Genomic DNA, 23,554 nt, shown 5'->3' on the forward strand with positions numbered 1-23,554 from the left:
AGGGCTTTATAGACAACAGTAAAATCACTTAATGCACAACTTATTCCATTCCACGAGAACCGTCCCACTCACTGAACAGTGGATATCACGGAAATGTAGTCACCAAGTAAACAACTAAACGAGAAGTAGAACTATAGCATCCAGGTGCACTACTTCCATGTTATCCAGGAAACAAACCATGTTTGCATATTTAAATATCAACACAAAGGAAGCTGTGTAGCCTCATACAGACATACACAGCTCTACATCTTTATCTAAATGATGAGGTTAAACGTTAACTGGATTCATTAAAATAAATACCGAAATCACATGCCTTGTCTCTAAAATGTTGGACAAAACTTGGATTATGGAAGCTTCAGAACAAGTTACAATTTAAAATGTTAACATTAAAAAGTTCACATAGGTAATCCAAATCCAACAGTCCACTTTCCAGCTTCAATTCATCTTAATATGATCGGCGTCATGGGGTGAAGTTGAAAGTTGGAGGCCCAAAATCTGGGAGTCAGAGAATCCAGGGACAAGGACTGGAGCCAGTCTGTACTGGGGTTGGAAGTCTGTTTGGAGTGTGAGTGTGAGCAGGGGAGCGGGAGTGGTGTATTTTGTTGTGGGTTATCTTGGTTTTTTTTTGCTGCCTCTGTTGTTCTGTGAAACATTGTGGCCATGCTACTGTATGTTGGCATGTATGTGCCAGACTGTGTGGTGATACTTGTGGGCTGCCCCCCAGCAAGTCTTTGGGTATGCTGGTTGTTAACGCATTTCACTGTATGTTTTGATGTACATGTAATAAATCTGAAGCTTATATAACAATGGACAGTCGGCATTCATGTTTAATTATTGCCACTTTTAGGAGAGCTATTTCAACTTGCATTGCAATTTTGAAAAATATTGAAAAAACATTGATCATGCAATTCGCTGGAGGAACTCAGCAGGTCGGGCAGCATCAGTGGAAACGATGAGTTGATGTTTCAGGCTGGAACCCTTCGTCAGGACTGAAGAGGGAAGGGGCAGAGGCCCTATAAAGAAGGTGGGGGGAGGGTGGGAAGGAGAAGGCTGGTAGGTTCCAGGTGAAAAACCAGTAAGGGGAAAGATAAAGGCGTGGGGGAAGGGAGGCAGGGAGGTGATAGACAGGAAAAGTGAAGAAGGAGCAGGGGAAAACACAATGGATAGTAGAAGGAGGCAGAACCATGAGGGAGGTGATAGGCAACTGGAGGAGGGGGCAGAGTGAAACAGGGATAGAGGAAGGGAGGGGGAGGGAATCACCAGAAATTGGAGAATTCTATGTTCATACCAAGGGGCTGGAGACTACCTAGACGGTATATGAGGTGTTGCTCCTCCAACCTGAGTTTAGCCTCATAATGGCAATAGAGGAGGCCATGTACGGACATATCTGAATGGGAATGGGAATTAAGAGTTGAAGTGGGTGGCTACCGGGAGATCCTGTCTGTTTTGGCAGATGGAGCAGAGGTGCTCGACGAAGCGGTCCCCCAATCTGCGTCGGGTTTCACCGATGTAGAGGAGGCCGCACCGGGAGCACCGGATGCAATAGATGACCCCAACAGACTCACAAGTGAAGTGTTGCCTCATCTGGAAGGACTGTTTGGGGCCCTGAATGGTGGCAAGAGAGGAGGTATAGCAACAGGTGTAGCACTTACGCTTATAGGGATAAGTGCCGGGTGGGAGATCCGTGGGGAGGGACGTGTGGATAAGGGAGTCGTGGAGGGACCGATCCCTGTGGGGGGTGGAGAGGGAAAGATGTGTTTAGTGATGGGGTCCTGTTGAAGGTGGCGGAAGTTGCGGAGGATAATGTGCTGGATCCGGAGGCTGGTGGGGTGGTAGGTGAGGACAAGGGGGACTCTGTCCCTGTTGTGCTGGCGAGAGGATGGGGTGAGGGCCGAAGTGTGGAAAATGGAGGAGATACAGGTGAGGGCATCATTGATGGCGGTAGAAGGGAAACCACGATTCTTAAAGAAAGAGGACATTTGAGATGTCCTGGAATGGAAAGCCTCATCCTGGGAGCAGATGCAGCAGAGATGGAGGAACTGGGAATAGGGAATGGCATTTTTGCATGTGGCGGGGTGGGATGAGGTATAGTTGAGGTAGTTATGAGAGTCAGTGGGCTTGTAGAAGATGTCAGTGGATAGTCTGTCTCCAGAGATGGAGACCGAGAGAGAGGAGAGAAGTGTCCAAGATAGACCAAGTGAATTTGAGGGCTGGGTGGAAGTTAGAAGTAAAGTCGATGAAATTGACGAGCTCAGCATGGGTGCAGGAAGCAGCACCAATGTAGTCATCAATGTACCGAAGGAAAAGTTGGGGAGCAGCAGGTTTGGAGCACAGACTGTTCCACATAACCAAGAGGCAGGCATAGTTGGGGCCCATGCGAGTTCCCATAGCTACACCCTTAGTCTGAAGAAAGTGGGAAGAGCCAAAAGAGAAGTTATTAAGTGTGAGAATCAGTTCCGCCAACCGGAGGAGGGTAGTGGTGGTGGAGAACTGGTGAGGTATGTTATCCGGAAAGTAGCAGAGGGCTTTGAGGCCTTCTTCATGGGGAATGGAGGTGTGTAAGAATTGGACATCCATAGTGAAAATGAAGCGGTCGGGACCAAGGAACTGCAAGTTATTGAAGAGGTGGAGGGCATGGGATGTATCCCAGATGTAGGTGGGGAGGGACTGAACTATGGGTGACAAAATGGAGTCCAGGTAGGCAGATACAAGTTCGGTGGGACAGAAGCAGTCCTCTACAGTCCTGACGAAGGGTTCCAGCCCAAAACATTGACTCATCGTTTCCACGGATGCTGCCCGACCTGCTGAGTTCCTCCAGCATGTTGTGAGTGTTGCTTTGATCCCAGCATCTGCCATTATTTTGTATTATTGATCAAGCAATAACCCCACTTGTTTGGAAGGATGAGACAGGGCAAATGACCAAAGCTACACTAGGCTAGGTAGGAAGATGCTAGTTTGGTTCTGTTACTTGCTTGGACTATATGCATGAATACTAATGACTACAGTAATGGAAGCACTGTTTGCTTGATGTCTAACATCCAAGATAAAGCATCAAAACTTAAAGGAGTCACCTGATAATCTGAAAAGTTTTATACCCTTAAACCACAACTCTGGTTATCTACTTATCTGCTTATCCTCCATATTTTACTTGTTTCTGTCCGGATCTTCAAAGCCCATCTATATCACCCCTATACCCCCACCCCCAATCCCCGTGAGGAATTTTAGAACCCAACATGATTCTAAATTAATTTAAAATAAATTTTAAAGTACCGCACATTATGCACAGTAGCAGCAATTTGTATGGTCTACAGGAAGCTTTGCTGCAACTCTGGCAGCACCTACCACCTCTACCAGTTAGAAGGACATGGACAGCAAAAGCATGAAGACCACCACCTCCACCTGGAAGTTGCCCTCCACACCACACACTTGGAAATATGTCACACTGGTTCAAAATTCTGGCACTCTCTCCCTAACACTACTGTGGATATACCCACACATCAAGAACAAACAGTTAAAGGCAGCAGCTCACTGCCACCTTCAAGGATAATTAGGAATAGTCAATTAAATGCCAGCTCAGTCCATAAAGTCCTCATCTCTTGAATGAATAAGAATTGTTCATAAGTTGCTGTAAATGGTTGATAGCTTCATCCTTTGAACATGTACCAATATAGCATGAGAACAGGCTCTTCGGCCCACGATACCTGTACCAACCAGGATGCCAAATTAAGTCTGCATGCACATAGTCTAAATCTCTGCCTGTTCATGTGCCTGTCTAATGCCTTGTGAATGTTTCTGTTGTATCTACTTCCACAATCTCTCCTGGCTGCACAGAAATCTCCACTAAGTGTTCTCTGTCAACTTTACCTGTACAATTAGCCAAAATTTCTATTCTAAATATAAATCCTATGATTAATCAATCATTACAAATCTGGTACCAGTTTTGTAAGTTGTTTTAATCTTAAAAAATTTAACCTTTTTAGTTTAATTTATCGAAACTATTTATTTAAACCTTCACTTAGTGATCCCACCTTTTCTCTTTGGAGGAATAAAGGAATTTTTTCCTTTATGGATTTGTTTCAAGGCCGATTGCTAGTAACTAAATACTCCCTCTCATGTTCACACCTTTTGCAATATCTTCAGGTCAGGCATTTCTTACAAGAATATTTACGTAATTTTCCATATATACAAGACTCTGACCTGTTAGACATTATTTTAAAAATGAACCCTTTAGTGGAAGGTTTCATTGGAAAAATTTATAATTTACTATTACAACAGGATAACTATCCTTTACTTAAGATTAAGCAAGATTGGGAAAGAGAGCTTAACATGACCTTGATAACAGAGGATTGGCTGCGAATTTTGAAGCTGGTTAACTCTTCTTTGATTTGTGCCAGCCAGGCATTCTCTAATTCAATTTAAAATTATACATCGTTATTATTTGACAAAGGAGAGATTGTCTAAAATATTTCCTAATGTAAATAATCAGTGTGATATTTGCAAAACTGACATAGCTACATTGACACATATGCTTTGGTCGTGTTCTGTATTGAAACAATTTTGGAAATCTATTTTTTCTACAATTTCTAAAGCTTTAAAAATCAATTTACAAACTAATAAATTGACAGTTTTGTTTGGTATAATTCCTCAATATTTTCATGGTACTTCCTTATCAGACCAATACGTAATTGCATTTGTCACATTACTGGCTAGAAGGGCTATTTTATTAAAATGGAAAGATGCCTCTGCTCCCACTTTGATACAACGGTTCTCTCAGGTGATGTTATGTCTTAGTTTGGAAAAAATTAGAAGTCAAACTTTTGATTCTAGATTTGACTTCGAGAAAAGGTGGGGTTCTTTTGTCCGTTACTATCATTTGATTTGAGTTAATAAAGATGGTCCTTTTCTGATGCTTGGGTAAATGGATTTGGTTGGCGGATTGATGTCTTTTTTTATGGAAGCTTGTAAGGCGTATAGCTCCGGGTTTGTGCTCCAAATGGGTTTCCCCCCCCCTTTTTTTTGTTATTAGGGGTTTTTTTGTTTTAGTTAGTAGGGGTTCTTTTTTCTTTCTTTCTTTTTTTCCCCATAAAAAAAGCTTTAACATTTTGTTTTTAATTATTATTGATATACTGTTCAGTTTGGTTGATAGTTTAACTCTTATTCTACATATGGATATGTTGTCTTGATTATTTTGATGTATTTTTCTTTGTTGATTTTCAATAATAATTAATAAAAAAGATTTAAAAATGAAAAAGAAGTGTTCCCTTTCTCACCTTAAAGCAATCTCTAGTATCTGATATTTCCACCCTGGAAGAAAGACTGACTATGTTAACCATACCTCTCATATTTTTATATATTTTCTCCAGAGAAAACAATCTAAATTTGTCCAATTTCTTATAGCCAAAACACTAATCCTAACATCCTGATGAATCTTTTCTGCATCCTCTCCAAAGCCTCCACATCCTTCCAGTTATGCAGTGACCAGAACTACACATGCTAGCAGGCATAGACTTGGCGGGCTAATCAGCCTCCTTCATATGGAAAAATGGAATATTCCAAATGTGGCATAATTAAAGTTTTACACAGGTGCAGCACGAATTGTCAGCTTTTAAATTCAGCGCTCCAACCAATGAAGGCAATTACACTGTACTCATTCTCCACCTTATCCACTTGTGTAGCCACTTTCAGTGAGCTATTGACTTGCACCCCACAATCCTTCTGTACATCAGTGCTTCTAAGCGTCCTGACATTTACAGTATAATTTCCTCTTACATTTGACTTACCAAAATGCAATATCTCATACTTGTCTAGACAGAGCTCCAGCTGCCATTTCTATACCCATATTTTCAACTGATCTACATCTTATCCTTTGCATTGAACTTTTTTTTCAGATTTAAGATCAAGGACAAAAGAACCAGAGGGGAAGCGAGGAAGATATTTTTATGCAGCGGGCTTACAACCCCTTAAGGAATACACTACCTTAAGGAAGGGTGTGAACATTTTTCAAAAAGTAATTTTCTGAATTTCAGGGTATTGAGGAGTAGGTAATCAGACTAATTGGATAAAACTCTCTAAGGATCTGCCACACGCACAATTTGGTATATGCACAATGAGCTCAATTTCCCCCTTCTGCGATGTATTACTTTACTACCTACAGTCATGACTGTACCATAACTACTCTGAAGGCTTCACACTTCCAAACACATAAATTTGAGTTCACCTTGAACTCCAAGATTTTTATCTCAATTAATGTTAATTCACACTCATGTTATCCCTGTCTTAATAGCATGGGCAGCCAACACTCAGTCTTTTCTGTAACCTCCTCCTCATTTATAACACTTCATAAATTATTTATAACTCTATCTTCTCTGCTTGTACCCTTGTGATGTCCCTCCATAATTGTAATTGCTTATATTCCAAGCTTAGGAATTCCTCCTCAGTCATTTCTCTGTGAGTTGGTGTCAAACTCTGTCGAATTACACTCCCGTGAAGCAACTTGGGACAGTTTACTACATTAGAGAATCTTCACCAGGACAGCTCGGTACTGATTTCATACTATTCCAAACTAGAAGACACTACAGCAAGGAGACTACACCAGGTATATAAAATAGTCAAACAGTGCCCAAGATAAATCACATTGTGTAATGTCTCCTAAATTATTTGAACCACAATAAGAACAGGCTTTCAGATGCGAAAATTTCCAAAGATGTTTTACAGAAAAACTTTTTAGTTACATATGCTGGAGAGATTCACCAACCTGCAGCCTTCCCATGACAATCAATTGCTTCAGCATATTTTCCTGCTGCTAGCATACGCTCCGCCTTTCTGCTTTGCTGGTGAGCCTGAAAGAAACAATACTTCTGAGCAGGATACACTTGCACCATACGTCATTTCAAATCAAGATGACTCTTGCCCTGCAGCTGAACTCAGCAGTTTTATCATTTCTGCTGGCAAGGACTGTGAAGAGAGTGAATGCATAAACTTTCTCGTGACATTACATCTCCTAACTTATTGATCCCTGAAGAATGACTTGGCAGCAAGTTCACAAAATAACATACAACACTTGAACACACTGCAACTCATACAAAAGACAAAAACACAAACAACATGAAGACCTCAGTGGGGAATGTCCTATTTCCAGATATAGTAGATCATCACACTGAAGCTGCTGTTGTTGTACTACCTTCAAATTACTGACTAAACTGCAATTATCTATTTCACACTATAATCAATGCTTCCTTAAAGACACTGATTTTATTTCTGAAATGTTCAAAATGCTGGCCTTTAAATTTCTCAATTAAAAGTACATCCCAATGCTCCCACATTACGCCCCTTTACAGTTAACATTACAAATTAATCTGTATTTGGTTCTGGCCAGTACAGGTCACTCTGGCAGATCAATAGGTAATCCTCAGGTTAAGACTTGAACAAGTCATAAATATAATTGCACTTTGTTAATTAAAATAGTTTTAAGTTCTGAAATATCTCAACCCTCTTAATCCCATCCTCATCTCATATCCATCCAAGGCCCTTTCTATTTAACTGCTGCCAGGTTTACAATCCACTGAAATACCTGGGGTCTCAGTTGCTCTCTTGGTAATTCACAAATGTAATCATCTCACATTTAATGATATGCACCAATTGTAGGCCTCAAGCCAAGTTGCAATTATCTATTTCACAACTATAATAAATACTTACCTGAAGACACAGATTTTTTCCTGAAATTTTCAAATGCTGGACTTTATCATTTTCCCTCTCCAAACCAGTGTCATATCCAATTTCTCTTTAGTATCCTCATTAAAGCTTTTCTGACCAATCTTTAACTTACTATAAACCTTTCATGACTTGGGATCAGTTTTTTTTTAGTATGATCATGTATTTGAGATATTTCTGCTGCATTAATGGGACTATACAAAGGGAAGTTGCTGTTATCATTGAAGTTTCAATAAGCCCAGCATGCTTTAATGAAAAAATACATGCAGATCACCAATATGTCCGTCTCTGACAGCCAACAAAAATAAGTTTAAAATTGGAAAGTGCAAGTAGAAGTGGCTCTGTTCACCAATAATTCTGCACTTTAAGGATGGGCTCATAATTTTGGGATATTCAAGACTGAAATACGGGACAATTTAAGTAAAATTATAAACAAAAAACACCAAATGACTCAGGGAGAATTTGGAAAATTAAACATAAACTGCAACACACCATCATGTCAGAGCACGTTACAATATACTTGGTTCTAAAACACACTGGTAGCTAAACTTTTGAAAGTCTGTCATTTATTAAAAAAATAGATACAACTAAGGTTTAATATTAGGTCTAGAACCATTATTAAGGTATTTTCTTTATCCTTTAACCTGTAAATGGGTGAGATAATTACAACATGGCGAGCCAGACCATGCTAGATAATTCAGGTGCACATGCCCAAAAAGAACAATAACTATTTGTGTTATCTGTAGCAAGGCTTTTCCCCCCGATAGCTCAGAATGTAGACTCAGTGCAACATTTGGAATATCATGTTTACAACACACACAAAATGAGGAACTCAGTAGGTCAGGCAGCAACGATGGAAATGAATAAGCAGTCGACATTTTGGGCCGAGACCCTTCATCGGAACTGGAAAGGAAGGAAGGAGACACCAGAATAAAAAGGTGGGGGAGGGGGAGGAAGACAAGCTAAAAGATAATAGGTGAAGCTAGGTGGGTGGAAAAGGTAAAGGGCTGGATGGGAATGAATCTGATAGGAGAGGACAGTGCACAACAGGAGAAAGGGAAAGAGGTGACAGGCAGGTGAGGAGAAGAGGTAAGACACCAGAATGGGGAATAGAAGAGGAGGGAAGGGGGAGGGAAAAAGGAGAAAAGGGAAAAAGGAGAAAAGAAAAAAAAAGAAAAATAAACACTGGTAAGCTGGGGAAATCAACATCAAGTTGGAGGCTACCTAGATGGAATAGGAGGTGTTGCTTCTCCAGCATGAAAGGGGTCTCTTGCGGCAGAAGAGGAGGCCATGGACTGACATGTTGGAACAGGAATGGGGATAGGAATTACAATGGTTGACCACTGGAAAGTTCCGCTTTTGGCAGATGGAGCAGAGCTGCTCGACAAAGCAGTCTTCCAATTTAGGTCAGAATTTAGCTTTGGGAGCACTGAATACAATAGACAGCCCCAAAAGATTCACAGGTGAAGTGCTTGCGTCATGTTTACAATAACACAGCATGCCAGATTGTACTTTGCTGCATGCAAAATACAGGCATTAAACAATAGTTCACAAGAAAAGCTAGTGGAAATCTCATACAGATAAATTAATATATTAATTGCAGAACTTTACAGTGCTCTACAATAAAACTGAACATATGATGCAGTCACGCTGTTATTGATTCTTAACTAATTGCTGAAAAGTTACTGCAGGATCACAATCCAGATCAATGTGATAAAAGTACATTTCCTTTACCATCTTGCTTTGTCAGTCAGCGGAGGGGAGAATGGTATATCCAACCAGCTGCTCCAAGGACAGTAGGTTTACTTCCTGCAACTGCACCTCACAAAATGCCTCAACTTCAGCTAGGTTACAGCATGGAGGTCACAAGGTCAGATAATTCCTCGTTTTGGAAGGAGCTGAGGAGGAAGGGAGAGGGATGTGCGTAATGGTCGAGGGGCAGTTTTACGGAAATGTGACTGAAAGTAATCCTTACACAATATGTAACAAACTAAAATGCAAGATTTTAGTCAAAAATATGGAGCATATTCTGCCTGGATGTTGGTGACGACAGGTGTTTCTTGGGGATCTGTTCTGGGACCCCTATTTTTTGATTTTTATAAATGACTTGGATTACTTTAGGGTCCCCCTCCCCCTCGTACCCCATCTGTTACTTATTTTTATGCACACATTCTTTCTCTCACTCTCCTTTTTCTCCCTCTGTCCCTTTGAATATACCTCTTGCCCATCCTCTGGGTCCCCACCCCCTTGTCCTTCTTCCCGGACCTCCTGTCCCATGATCCTCTCGTATCCCCTTTTGCCTATCACCTGTCCAGCTCTTGGCTCCATCCCTCCCCCTCCTGTCTTCTCCTATCATTTTGGATCTCCCCCTCCCCCTCCAACTTTCAAATCCCTTACTCACTCTTCCTTCAGTTAGTCCTGACGAAGGGTCTCGGCCTGAAATGTCGACTGCACCTCTTCCTAGAGATGCTGCCTGGCCTGCTGCGTTCACCAGCAACTTTGATGTGTGTTGCTTGAATTTCCAGCATCTGCAGAATTCCTGTTGTTTGGATTACTTTTTACTGTTTACCTGCACTGTGTACTAACTGCATTTTGAATTATATTTATGAACTTATTTGTTGTAATATTTTTCTTTACATGCTGTGTGTGATACATGTTTTTGGGTGCACCAAGTCCAGAGGAATGTTGTTTCATTTGGTTGTATATGTGTATAGTCAGATGACATTCAATTAAACTCAAATTGAACAATAGACTTGAACTTGGATGAGGACCTGGAAGGGTGGGTTAGTAAGTTTGTAGACAATATGAATGTTGGCATTGTGGATAGTGTGGAGGGCTAACAGGATATTGACAGGATGCTGAGCTGGGTGGAGAAATGGCAGATGGAGTCCATCTGGAAAAGCGTGAAGTGACTCACTTTGGACAATCAAACTTGAAGGCAGGGTGCAAGGTTAATGGCAAGTTTCGAAGCAGTGTGGAGGCTACCTCAGTAAATATATTTAAGACAAGGTTGGATAGATTTTTGTGTCGTAGGGGAATTAAGGGTTATGAGGAAAAGGCAGGTAGGTGGAGACGAGTCCACAGCCAGATCAACCATAATCTTACTGAATGGCAGAGCAGGCTCGACAGGCCAGATGGCCGACTCCTGCTCCTATTTCTTATGTTCTTAAGGAGGAAAAAAGGGATCTTGGGGTCCAAGTCTATAGGTCCCCAAAATTTGCCTTGCAAGTTGGTAGGGTTGTTAGGAAGGCATAGGGTGTGCTGGCCTTCATTAGTTGTAAGACTGAGTACAAGTGCCACATGGTTATGATGCAGCTCTATAAAACTTTGGTTTCTCGGAGTATAGTGTCCAGTTTTGGTTGCCTCATTATGTGGGATCTTTAGAGAGGGTGCAGAGGGCATTCACCTGGACTAGAAACTATGTCTTATGAGAAGGGTTGACTGAGCTAGGGTTTTCCTCTTTGGAGCAAAAGAGGACAAAATACTTGACAGAGGTGTACACGATTACGAGAAGCATACAGTGGACAGCCAGCACCTTTTTCCCAGGGCGGCAATGGCCAATATCAGATGATTTTGAAGATAAGTGGTGAAAAGTTACGGGGAGATGTCAGACGTAGTGTTGGGTGCCTGGAACACGCTGCTGGGGTGGTGATAGGGATATTGAAGAGACTCTTACATGGGCACACAGATGTAAGAAAACTGGATGGTTATGTAGGAGGGAAGGGTCAGACTGATCATAGAGTAGATAAATGTATTTATATAGATTGGCACAATATCATAGGATGGAGTACATAACGTTTTATGTTCTAAAAAGTTCTGACAAGCAAAACAGATTCATGTGTATATTTAGCACAACACTGACTCCTCACCTCAACCCAATAAATTATTTACTTTAACAAGTGAACGGGTAGCAGTTTTAATCTCCATAAGTTAAGTCTGATTGTCAGAGACAGACACTTCAGCAAATGACGTGCATCGTTTTTCATGTTCCTGATTCTAAGTCAGTGCCTTGGAAACAAACAAATATGAAATAAAATAAAATTGTTTTTGATGGTCTAACTACCTGTTAATTTAACATAACTGGAGAAGGGTCCTTTGTCAACTCAGCACCTAATCTTATCTGATATAAACCTCAAGGCTCTTATCTCTATATAGTGAAGGTCACTCAATATTTAATGTTTGTGTCTGACATGAAATACAAGTTTGTATACACTCTTCTTACACAGACATTCTGACTCTGGTTAAGATTTTGTACAGGTGATAATGCCTATCTCACTATTATACAATTTGAACTGCTTTCATAAAGAACACTAGAAATAACTAAGCAAAAAAAAATGTTTCTTTTGCTGCCATTTCTCCAGCTGTGGGATGGACCTTGCAAAGGAATGGAAAAACCAACAAAGGGTTACCTGCTGAAGGGTTTCTGCCCGAAACAGAGACTAGTTTTTTTTTCCATAGATGCTACCTGGCCTGCTGCGTTCCTCGAGCATTTTGTGTGTGTTGCTCGGACTTCCAGCATCTGCAGATTTTCTCGTATGAAAAAAAACAACGTGCTTGCTAGGTCAAACAACTCCACCAAAGTGTTTGCTCCTCCGTGCTCCCTAGTAGCACATCTATCTGAACACTGTTTAGTGTTCTAGTGCTCATTTCCATCTCTTCCACTTTTAATCCCACACTCACCCAACCCACATCATTTAAGCAGCTTGCTTCTTCCTGCTCTCTGGGCTTTCTGCTGGGACAAGGGGAGAAAGGCAAACAAATTAGGAAAGTGAGGAAAAGAGAGTGAACAAATATACAAGGAAGAAAACGCAGTGATGTTGAAATATGAGTAATTCAGTGAAACTGCTACCACATAGTATGTGGTAGAGGCATGAAACAATGCAGGTTTTTGTAAAAAGCAAAGGAATAAAATAGCAGTAGGAAGTGGCAAATGTTTAAAATTTGGCAATGGAAAATGGCAAAAAAAATGAGGAAGAGGGCAGATTTTTAAAAGTTACCATCACTATTAGATGATTTGGTGTTGCAGTTTTCATCTTCATTTCCATACTAGTGACTCTCTACATTATTTTTTCAGGTTTGTTTGGTGCAAACTTTTTTTTTGGGAGGAAACATTTTAAATGTCAGGAAATTTATAAAAACAAGAATTACTGCAGAGTCTCTTCAGTGAGTCAACTACTAGTATCCCTGCCAATTCACAAATGCATTCTTGAAAAGCTGTTTTTAGAACTCTTCTGCTTGCAATAGATACTATTTTGCAAATTAGATTGTGGTCATATGTTATAATGGCATAATATTTGACAAACTTTGTGACAGGTGTTAAAATATATTTTTTTTACGTTGTGCGATAAATGTAAGTGTACTGAGGAATTTTGCATTCATATGCATACGATTCTCCCAGACTTTAACTGAGGTACACCATTATTAGTTCACAAGCAAACAACTAGCACTTACAGAGAGTATTCTGCATACAGAAAGATCTCAGGCAACTTCACAAGAGTTATAAAAAAAAATCAACTGGCATCAAACCACATTAGAATCTTAAACGCAAGAGATTTTACAGATGCTGGAAATCCATAGCAACACAGCCAATGCTGGAAGAAATCAACAGGTCAGGCAGCACCTTGAGGGGAATAATCAGTTAACATTTCAGGCCAAGACCTGAAGGGTCTCACTGTTGACTTCTCCACCAATCTTTGGCTCATCCAAGAACTTGCTTATCATGCCTTCTACATCCACATCCAAATCAATCACCCAGATTAGAAATAGCAAGGGACCTAGCACCAATCTCTGTGAAACACCTCTAATCACAGGAATCCACATCCCAAAAAAACAGCCACCTGCCACTAACTTTTGTGGATAGTTGGGGGATGTATGATAGAGATGGACTGAGGGGGTTGAAAGAGATCACATGAACATGGTGCAAACTGATTCTGAAACTTGGTCTTGTTTCACGTGGCAAAATGAATTTTAAATCATAACATTGATAAAAAGTGACTTTTTGCTTTCACTTTATAGTAGCTAATGGATAGTACTTTGTCCCCTTACCTAACATTCCTGTGTCAAAGAATGCCCAAAAGGGAAGCTGAAATATGAAAATTAGTATTCCGTATGCTAACACTGTATTACCTTCAAGAACAAACTTGCAGCATATGTCTCTACAAAATCAAAACAGATTCAACACCTTTGGGCATTGACTTAGGAAAACAAGTGGCTTAGTGCTTCATTATTTAGAATCAATTAAATCATGTTTTTCTATAAATAATGTAAGACATGTTTTTAAACTGCAACCCTGTTGACTGTCTTGACTGAATTCATCAATCTGAGGCCCTGCTTGAAATCTTGGGTGGAAAACTTTCCACAATACAAGCCTGCTGTAAAACAGGGGAGTTTTCTCAGATATGTTGGACAACATTTTCTTCCCCCCTTCAAACAACAACTTGTATTTTATAAGTAACAAAATGCCAGGGCCTTTCACTGGAGCATTAATTTATAACAATTCAAAAGTAAATAACTATCAATGCAATTAACAGTAACTATATAAATTCCAACTTCTCTTTGACATAGTATCAGCTTCCAAGGTATAATCCAATGGGACTTTACCACCATCTTTAGCCTTGAACCATGTGTTGGGTCATCTTCCGCTTGATACAAAATTATGGACAAAAAAGAATCTTAGGTTTCAAGCTAGGGGAAAATCAGTTACAGTATTCCTTGAATCCTAAATACTTGTTATCCAAGCCCCAGTTATACTCTACAACTTGACTGCTTAGCTTCAATCACTGAAGTTTTTCACTTCCTGTCATTCCTTTCTCCTATATAGTCTTTAGTGCCTTCCCCCAGCACCAATCCTAAATTGATGTTTATTTCAATTATTCGAGCATCTTTATGAAACACTTTGCAACCAATACAATTTTTAATGAAAAACATGGAAATGGTTGTTACTGCATGTAAAATACCTAACACAAGAGATTCTGCAGAGGCTGGAGATCCAGAGCAACACACACACAAAATGCTGGAGGAACTCAGCAGGTCAGGTAGCACCTATGGAAATGTTTTGATGTTTCAGGCCAAGACCCTTCTTTAGGACCTATACCTGTTTGCTTTCATATGAAATAACTGACAAACATTTACACATTGGCTTTCACAACAGAAGAACTCCTAAAACATTTGCATCTAGAGAAATGCTAGAAAGGGAATTATAGTAATAAATTTGAGAGATAAATATTAGCATTGACAAAACTCCCTCTTCTAGACTCCTGGAATCTTTTAGGTTCACCCAGAGAAGCAGACCAGCTACTGGTCAAATGTCTCAACCAAAAGCCGACTTCTCCACGAATCATCCCTTTAATGATATTCTATGGTGGCATCCTAATTTGCATTTTCAAATCATTGCAGTCTGATTTTAAGCGATCACTTCCTGACATAGGCAAGATGATTACTGAACCAAAGCTGAATGCACAATGAGTGGTTAGTCACCATGAAGTTTAATCAGCTGAATTTTAAAATGATTTTTGGAACTGAACAAGAGTTCATCTGCTTTAACCTACAAAACTGAAACACCACCAGAGCTAAATACATGGAGAAATTCTAGAAATTAAAAGAAAACATCAGCCTCCAAGATTTGGTATCCATTGCAATGTACTGAACTGAGATAATAACTTCAATAATTTTGTTCATATATTGTAAATATATCGATAATAAAAACACCTGCATAACAAGCAAAATAGTTAAAAACAATGTGTTCTTAAATTAAACCAGGAAGTACTATATTTATCATGGTGTCATGATGTATTATGGGCACATGGCCAAGTGGTTAAGGCGTTTGCCTAGTGATCTGAAGGACGTTAGTTTGAGCCTCAGCTGTGGCAGCGTGTTTGTGTCCTTGAGCAAGGCACTTAACCACACATTGCTCTAGTGTCTGTGCGAGGAGTGGCATCCCACACAGACTTCCAATCTGCCCCTTGTAAGGCATGAAAATGCCTGACGCAGGCCTCTCATGGTCTGAGTTGACGTTCCCTCCCTCGCCCTCCCCTCCCCATGGTATCTGAGGTTATATTCTGAATGAATAACATTACACAATTAAGCTGATTTTATATTTAATTCAATGTACTACCATATGACTTCCCAGTATTTTTAAACTGTAACTTTAAACCTTTATTTCTAAAGGTTAGCCAAGCCATTTCTTCCATGGATGTGGAAGTTCACCCAGTCACCACAATATAAAAGTAGATGCAATTAGCTAAATTCCGCTATATTAAAAAAGTCATGAAGAAAATCAATGGCAGACTCCAACCTATATTATCTCCCACGCTCGCCACCAGTTGTGAGGTAGGATGCAAAAATCTCTGACATATGCATATAATTGCAATTATTTAATTAGTAAAGAAATGTTTCAACACATTTTTGCATCATAGGGTCACAGCACTGAAATTAGGACTTTTGAAACAGTGCAAAGGCACTGGTAAGCAGCACCTGCTACACTACTCCTGTTCCCTCTCAAATCCCAATCAACTCCCCTTCCACCCCCTAACAAGTCGAAGTGCTTGGCTTATCAAACAGGCTCTTTGGTAACACAGAGTTTACAGGTTTACAGGACCTGGATTTGGGTCCATGCCCAAAGACTTAAAATCTAAACCTTCACTCCAGAGCAGGACTGGGATTGTTGTTACTAGGAGTGTCATTTTCAGATCAGATATTGACGTGGAATGAAATATTTTAGTACTGTTGAAGAACAGTAAGGAAGCTTTACTCCCCAGACACGGTCAATATTTATTTTTCAACCAACTTCACTGAAACACAAATCTAGTCATCAAACTGCTGTTTGTGGGTTCTTACTGTGTATAAACTGGTTGTTCTGGTTCTCAAGCGTAACACTCGCAAAGTACTCGATGGGTTGTAAATACTTGCCGGTGTTCTGAAAAGTGGTATGTGAATGCAGTGCTTTATTTTAATCTTGTTCGTTTACAAACAGGGCGAGGACACTGACAGGCTAAACAACAATATCCAGTTGGGCACAAACCCGGAAAGCAAAGGGGCCCACAGGAAGGTGACACACCACAGGAGGGTAGAGATGGACATGTCCCACTGCCTCCAATTCCGAGACGCGGCGGCTGGACAGAGATAGGTGGCCCCATGATCCGACCGGCAGCAGGGCCCGTGTCCCCACCGGCAAAGCCAGTGATCACTCACCAGGTTCAGTGGGCTTTCCATAACGTCCATTGGGTTCCTCCTCACTCCGCCGCATCCGAGTCGTCGGGCTCGGCTCAGCCCGGCCGCCGTCAGGCTGCACTCACAGAGCTGAGGGACGGCATCAGCCGGGCCGGGCCGAGCTGGGCCAGCTGCTTCTCCCTCCGAGCGGAGGGAGCCGCGCTCAGCTCGCCCCCTCCCTCCCGTCCCCCGGCTCCGCTGACGACAGCACAGCGGCCCCTGTTGCGTCGATAAACTCCGTGACCTTGGACCTTCCTCCCCCCTCCTCCTCTCGCGAATGCCACGAGATTCCGCGAGAACCGACCTCGTTGCCGTGGTTACGGAGCGGCTGGAGAAGAAGCGGCGGCGGCGGTATGCCGGGTGGTGGGCCTTGCACAGCCATAGGTAACTGAAACGCAATATCTGGCGTGCCGAATAATACGCGCACATTCTTCTTTTGATTTTTAGCTAGTCTCTGCCGTATTTAGGTTTTGTAAAGAAATACCTTACAATAGGGACCACCAAAGCGCTGCATGATCAGTTGTGCAGAGAACAGGTCTCCATGTTGTGTGAACCGAATGGGAAGATGCTGAACAAACTGCACCACAGCTGGTTGGTCCGATGGTAATTTCAGTATCACATTTTCATTTACTGCACGGTAGTGCCGTGGTTAGTACAACACTTTACAGTACAAGCGACTCGGTTCAATTCCTGCCGATGACTGTAAGGAGCTTGTACTCGGCCCCGTGACCGGTTTCCTCGCACTGTCCTCAGACCTATGGGTTGGCAGGGTAATTGCTCAATGTAAATGTAAATTGTTCCGTGCTTAGGCTAGGATTAAATTGGGAGATTGCTGGGTGGTGCGGTCAAAAGGCTGGAAGGGCATATTCTGTGCTGTTTCTTAATAAATACACTTTTTATCCCCTTGCTCATCAAGTACCTCTCTGACATAAGATATTCAAACACTCTGCAGAAGAGGGTTGGAATGGCTCATGGTCGTGAGGGGAAAAATTGCCTTGCCTGCTTTCTGCATTAACTGGGCTACTTCCTATTTTTAAACAGTGACTTTCTAGTTCTAGATTCCACCGCAAGAAGAAACATACTTTCCACACTCATCCTGTCAAGTCCATTGGGATTTTATGTACTTAAATCAAATCCCCTCATTCTTCCAAACTTAAGTCACGAATGTAACTGGAAGTCTTTTTTCAAGATCTGCGTACCCCAGGTATTACTCCAGTAGACCTTCTCTGAACTGCTTCCAGTATATTTACTCGGAGATGCAGCACAGAACAGGCTCTTCCAGTCCAATGAGCTGCACCTCCCAGCACCCCACGAATTTAACCCTAACCTGTGGAAGAAAACCGGAGCATCAGGAGGAAACCCATGCACGTATAGGAAAAGGAAAGGTACGTCGCATCCGGAGTTTCTCCGGTTAGCGGACGATTTCCCTCCACACCTTTCCAACGTGGTGGGGAACCGTGTACGAGGCAAGTTACAGCAGTGGTTTGCCATTGCCTTCTGTGAACTCGGAACCTTTCGTCCTGAAGTCCAACACTGATGCCACTATACCACCAGCCGGGTCACATGTATAGGAAGGATGTGAAAAAAACCTCTTTAGGGAGCATTGGAAATAAACTTGGAACTCCAACACTGAGTTGTAGCAGCATCACGCTAACCACCAACTACCCTGGTCGCCCTATATTATCATCCTTAAATAGGAAGACCATTGCTGTACACAATACTCCTGAAGCAGTATCAGCAGTACATGGCTTTACTGAAGCAGATTGACCTGTATGTTTAAGAGTTTCAAGAATGAGGTGACGTTACTGAAACACTATGATGATGTTTTATCTTGGCCTTCATAACAAGGGGAGTTGAGTATAGGAGCAAAGAGGTCCTTCTGCATTGTACAGGGCCCTGGTGAGACCACACCTGGAGTATTGTGTATAGTTTTGGTCTCCAAATTTGAGGAAGGACATTCTTGCTGTTGAGGGAGTGCAGCGTAGGTTCACGAGGTTAATTCCCGGGATGGCGGGACTGTCATATGTTGAAAGATTGGAGCGACTGGAGTTGTATACACTGGAATTTAGAAGGATGAGAGGGGATCTGATTGAAACATATATGATTATTAAGGGATTGGACACGCTAGAGGCAGGAAACATGTTCCTGATGTTGGGGGGAGTCCAGAACCAGAGGCCACAGTTTAAGAATAAGGGGTAGACAATTTAGAATGGAGCTGAGGAAAAACTTTTTCCACACAGAGGGTTGTGGTTCTGTAGAATGCTGTGCCTCAGAAGGCAGTGGAGGCCAATTCTCTGGATTCTTTCAAGAAAGAGTTAGATAGAGCTCTTAAAAGATAGCAGAGTGAAGGGATATAGGGAGAAGGCAGGAAAAGGGTACTGATTGTGGATGATCAGCCATGATCGCAGTGAATGGTGGAGCTGGCTCGAAGGGCTGACTGGCCTACTCCTGCACCTATTGTCTATTACTGCATCTGGTGCACAAAGGTTTTGTGTTATGAGAGCAAGTTGAGTGAGCTAGGGCTCTTCTGTCTGGAGAAAAGGAGGATGAGAGATGACTTGATAGAGGTGTACAAGATGGTAAGAAACATAGGTCAAGTGGACAGTCATTGACTTTCCCAGGGCAGAATGGCTAATACAAGGGCGCATAATATTAAAGTGAATGGAGGAAAGTAAAGGGGGATGGCGGAGGTTATTTATTTATTTGTTTTTACACAGAGTGGTGGGTGCATGAAATGCCCTGCCAGGAGTGGTGGTAGAGGCAGGTACATTAGGAGCATTTAAGAAACACCTACATAGACATATGGATGATAGAAAAATGGAGGCATTATAGGAGGTCCAATCACAAACAAGAGAAAGTCAGCAGATGCTGAAAATCCAAAGGACTGCCGAGGGGTTTTGGCCCGAAATGCTGACTGTACTCTTTTCTTAGATGCTGCCTGGCCTGCTGGGTTCCTCCAGCATTTTGTGTGTGTTGCTCGGCTATGTAGGAGGGAAGGGTTAGACTGGTCTTAGAGTAGGTTAAGAGGTCAGCCCAACATCATAGGCTGAAGGGCCTGTGTTAAGCTGTAGTGTTCTGTATAAGGTGACATTGTGTCATGGTGAAGTGTTTCCCCATTTAAGGCAGAAATGAAAAGAAATTGTTTTCCCAAGGGTTTAGAATTTTTGGAATTTTCTGATCCCAAATCATAATTTTCTGATCTTTAAGTACACTCAAGGATGAAAAGACTTTTGGACTTTAGTGCATCAAGGATTCGCTATACACAGTGTATTCAAGAACCAGATTAACAGATTTTTGGGTGCTAATGGAATCAAGTGATAATGGAAATAATGGAACACAATCATAATCTGAGTGAATGGTAGGACAAGTGTGAAGGGCTGAATGGTCTACTCTAGTCCTTTTACTTTGTTATTATATAGTAGTAACCTCTCCGCTCACCGTTGAAGATAAAATTTGGTATCTCAATAAATGATTGAAATGAAGATAAAGAATGCATTTAAGGGAAATATAATCAAAGCATATATTAATACAAGAATTAGATGCAGCAAAGAAAAACTCGCATCTATAATTTCCATGTCCCTGGGTTGTTCCAAAATACTTAATTGTCAAAGTACTTTTGAAATATGGTGTTTGTTGTAATAAAGGAAACAATTGGTGCATTATCAATGTCAAGAATCAACAAATGGTAGTATGACATTCAGATAGTTTAGAAATTCAGATTTTTTTTTCCCTATTCCAAAAATTAAACTACTGGAGGAACTCAATGCAACGGGCAGTATTTGTGGTGGCAGAGGGATGATGTTGGATCTTGACCCGAAACATTGACTATCCTTCTGCCTCCACATATTCTATCTGACCCATTGAGTTCCTCCAACAGTCTTCTGCTCCGGAGTAAATCATCATCAGTCTCTATTTGTTTTATTTTCTATTGATTGAGTTAATATTGACCTCGGATAAGCCTCTGTGCTTTTGCTTGAAATAATGTATTGGAATATTTTACATCCACTTTAGTAAGCAGATGTCTTGGTTTCTGATCTCAGCTTAAATGTAGGTCTTTAATGATCCAGTACTTCCTGGATGTTGGACCTCACAGGGTTCAAGATTCAATTAGTACATACATAACCCATAGTGCAAATTGGAATCCTACCCCAAGTTGGGTTATATTGGGCAGCATTTGGTGGAGGCAGGCCTTTCATACTACGGTGATACAGCATTTGTTCTACAATGCCTAGGGCCCTGGTAATTTAGTGAGAGCTTCCAGGTTTGTGTCAGCCTCAGCTAAAATTATCTGAAGTGGAATGGATCCAAACCTTGCACTTAGCAATGGGTACTAGAAATCAAGCTATAGATGGCACAAATAGAACAGGAATAGTTGCATGTGCAGGACACTCATGATTACAGTTGATAACAGCTGGACTCTGTTCTGTAAATTTAGTGTAGTATTTTACTCTTTGGAGGGAGCTCATTGACTTGGTGTAGTTAAGACAGCAATTGCATACATAGAATAAGAATCAGATTTATTATTGCTGATAAATGAGGTGAAATTTGTTTTCTGACCGAAGTACAGTGCAAGACAAAAATAATGTTACAATAAAAATTAAATGAATAGTGCAAAAGAGGAATAGTAAGGTAGTGTTCATGGACGATTTAGAAATCTGATGGCTCAGGAGCTGATCCTAAAATATTGAGTCTGGATCCTCAGTTTTCCTGTACCTCCTTCCTGATGGTAGTTCTCGGGGCACTGCATTTTGAAATGAAAATGTGCTTAGTGGTGGGGAGGCTTGTGCTGGTGATGGAGCTGGCTGATTCTAAACACTCCGCAGCCTTTTACTGTTCTTTGGAGCCTCTGTACCAGCTGGTGATGTAACCAGTCAGAGTGCTCTCCATGGTACAGCTGTAGAATTTTGATAAAAACTTTGGTGACATAACAAATCTCAAGTTCCTAATGATATATAGCCATGGGTGCACCTTCTTTGTAGTTGTGTCAATATGTTGGGTGCAGGATAGATCCTGTAAGATGCTAATCACTCTTTCCTCCACTGAACCCTAAACCTCATCACCAGAGATTCTGCCAGAAACAGTAGTGTCTTTGGTGAATTTATAGATGGCATGAGGTGTTTCTAGTAGAACAATAGCCTAAGCATAGAGACTTGAGGTACACCTGTGGTGATCCTGAGAGAGGAGGAGATCTTATTACCAATTCAGAGTGACTGCAAGATATCACACACAATAAAGAAATGAAATATACAATATTTGATCAGGACTCAATGAAAATTCCCTAGCAGAAAAGAAGCATGGGAACTTTTAAATCCTTGGAGAAGGGTGAATTGTGCTTCACTTAATTCCTTCAGTGAGGTATGCCCACTTTTATGTTCAGAGGCAAAATCAATACTTGTTAGTTAACCCATATTGCAATGAGCTAAACAGGACGGCACAGCAACTTGAATTCTCTACATCTAAACCCATGAACAAGCAAAAGTAGGCAATACAAACCTACTCTGCCATAAAATACAATACCATATCATAATATCTTGTTCCTGCTTTCTTCTCATAAACCTTGATGCCTTTAATGTCAAAAATCTCTTTCCCTCCTTCTACAAGTGATTTGGTGTCTAATATCCATTGTGACAGAGAATTCCACAAGAATTCCACATCTCAATCCTATGTGCCATAACCTGCATTCTCAAACTCTGAATCCTGGTTTTAGACTTCCCAATTAGAAGAAATTTTCACCCTTTGACCAGTCTGTCGAGTCCTATCAGATTGTGTGTGTTTTAATGGAATCTCATTCCTGTAAACCCTAATGAATACAGGTCTAGTCTACTCTCTCATACAGCAGTCCCACCATCCTGGGAGTCAATTTGTTGAACACCCATTGCATTTACTCCCTCTATGGACAGTACATCTTACCTTGACACCAAAACATTCAGAATATTTCAAATGTGGTATCACCAAAACCCTATATAGTTGTAGCAAGCTTTGCTTCTCTTGTACTTAAAATCTTTTACAGTGAAGGCAAAAGTATCATTTGCTATCTCAATAGCTTGGTGACTACTGGGTCATTTGTATATCAACATTTTCTATTCCAACTTCACTTATTAGTGTTATCAGCATTACTCACAGTGATGAAGGGCTATGCATTTGCCCAATCACTAGACTTGTCTAAATAACTAGTCTAATTCTGGTTGCCTCATTATAGGAGGGATGTGAAAGCTTTAGAGAGGGTGTGGAGGAGATTTACCAGGATGCTGCCTGGATTAGAGCTCAAGCAACACACATCAAAGTTGCTGGTGAACGCAGCAGGCCAGGCAGCATCTGTAGGAAGAGGTGCAGTCGACGTTTCAGGCCGAGACCCTTCGTTCACCAGCAACTTTGATGTGTGTTGCTTGAATTTCCAGCATCTGCAGAATTCCTGTTGTTTGGATTAGAGCTCATGTCGTTTGAGTGAACTAGGGCTTTTCTCTTTGGAGTCAAGGAGGTTGAGGGCCGATTTGATAGAGGTGTACAAAATGATATGAGCCATAGATCGAGAGGATAGCCAGAGACTTTTTTCCAGGGCAGAAATTGATAAAATGAGGGGGCATAATTTTAAGGTGATTGGAGGAAAGTTAAGGGGGGGGGGGGTGTCTGAGGTAAG

General features: G+C 41.2%; 1 protein-coding gene across 1 annotated transcript in view; it reads right to left on the reverse strand.

Annotated features, from left to right (window-relative positions):
- nrbf2b (nuclear receptor binding factor 2b) overlaps positions 1-17,156 on the reverse strand; it is a 30,846-nt gene extending 13,690 nt beyond the window's left edge. The window contains exons 1-2 of the mRNA XM_072239193.1: positions 16,900-17,156; positions 6,755-6,839 (exon numbers count right to left, since the gene is read on the reverse strand). Of these exons, the coding sequence (XP_072095294.1) occupies positions 6,755-6,839; positions 16,900-16,929 (115 nt within the window). The 5' untranslated portion in view covers positions 16,930-17,156. The remainder of the gene's footprint in view (positions 1-6,754; positions 6,840-16,899) is intronic.
- Between the last annotated feature and the right edge of the window lie 6,398 nt (positions 17,157-23,554).

The sequence above is a fragment of the Mobula birostris genome, chromosome 21 (genome assembly GCF_030028105.1).
Source record: "Mobula birostris isolate sMobBir1 chromosome 21, sMobBir1.hap1, whole genome shotgun sequence".
NCBI lineage: Eukaryota > Metazoa > Chordata > Chondrichthyes > Myliobatiformes > Myliobatidae > Mobula > Mobula birostris.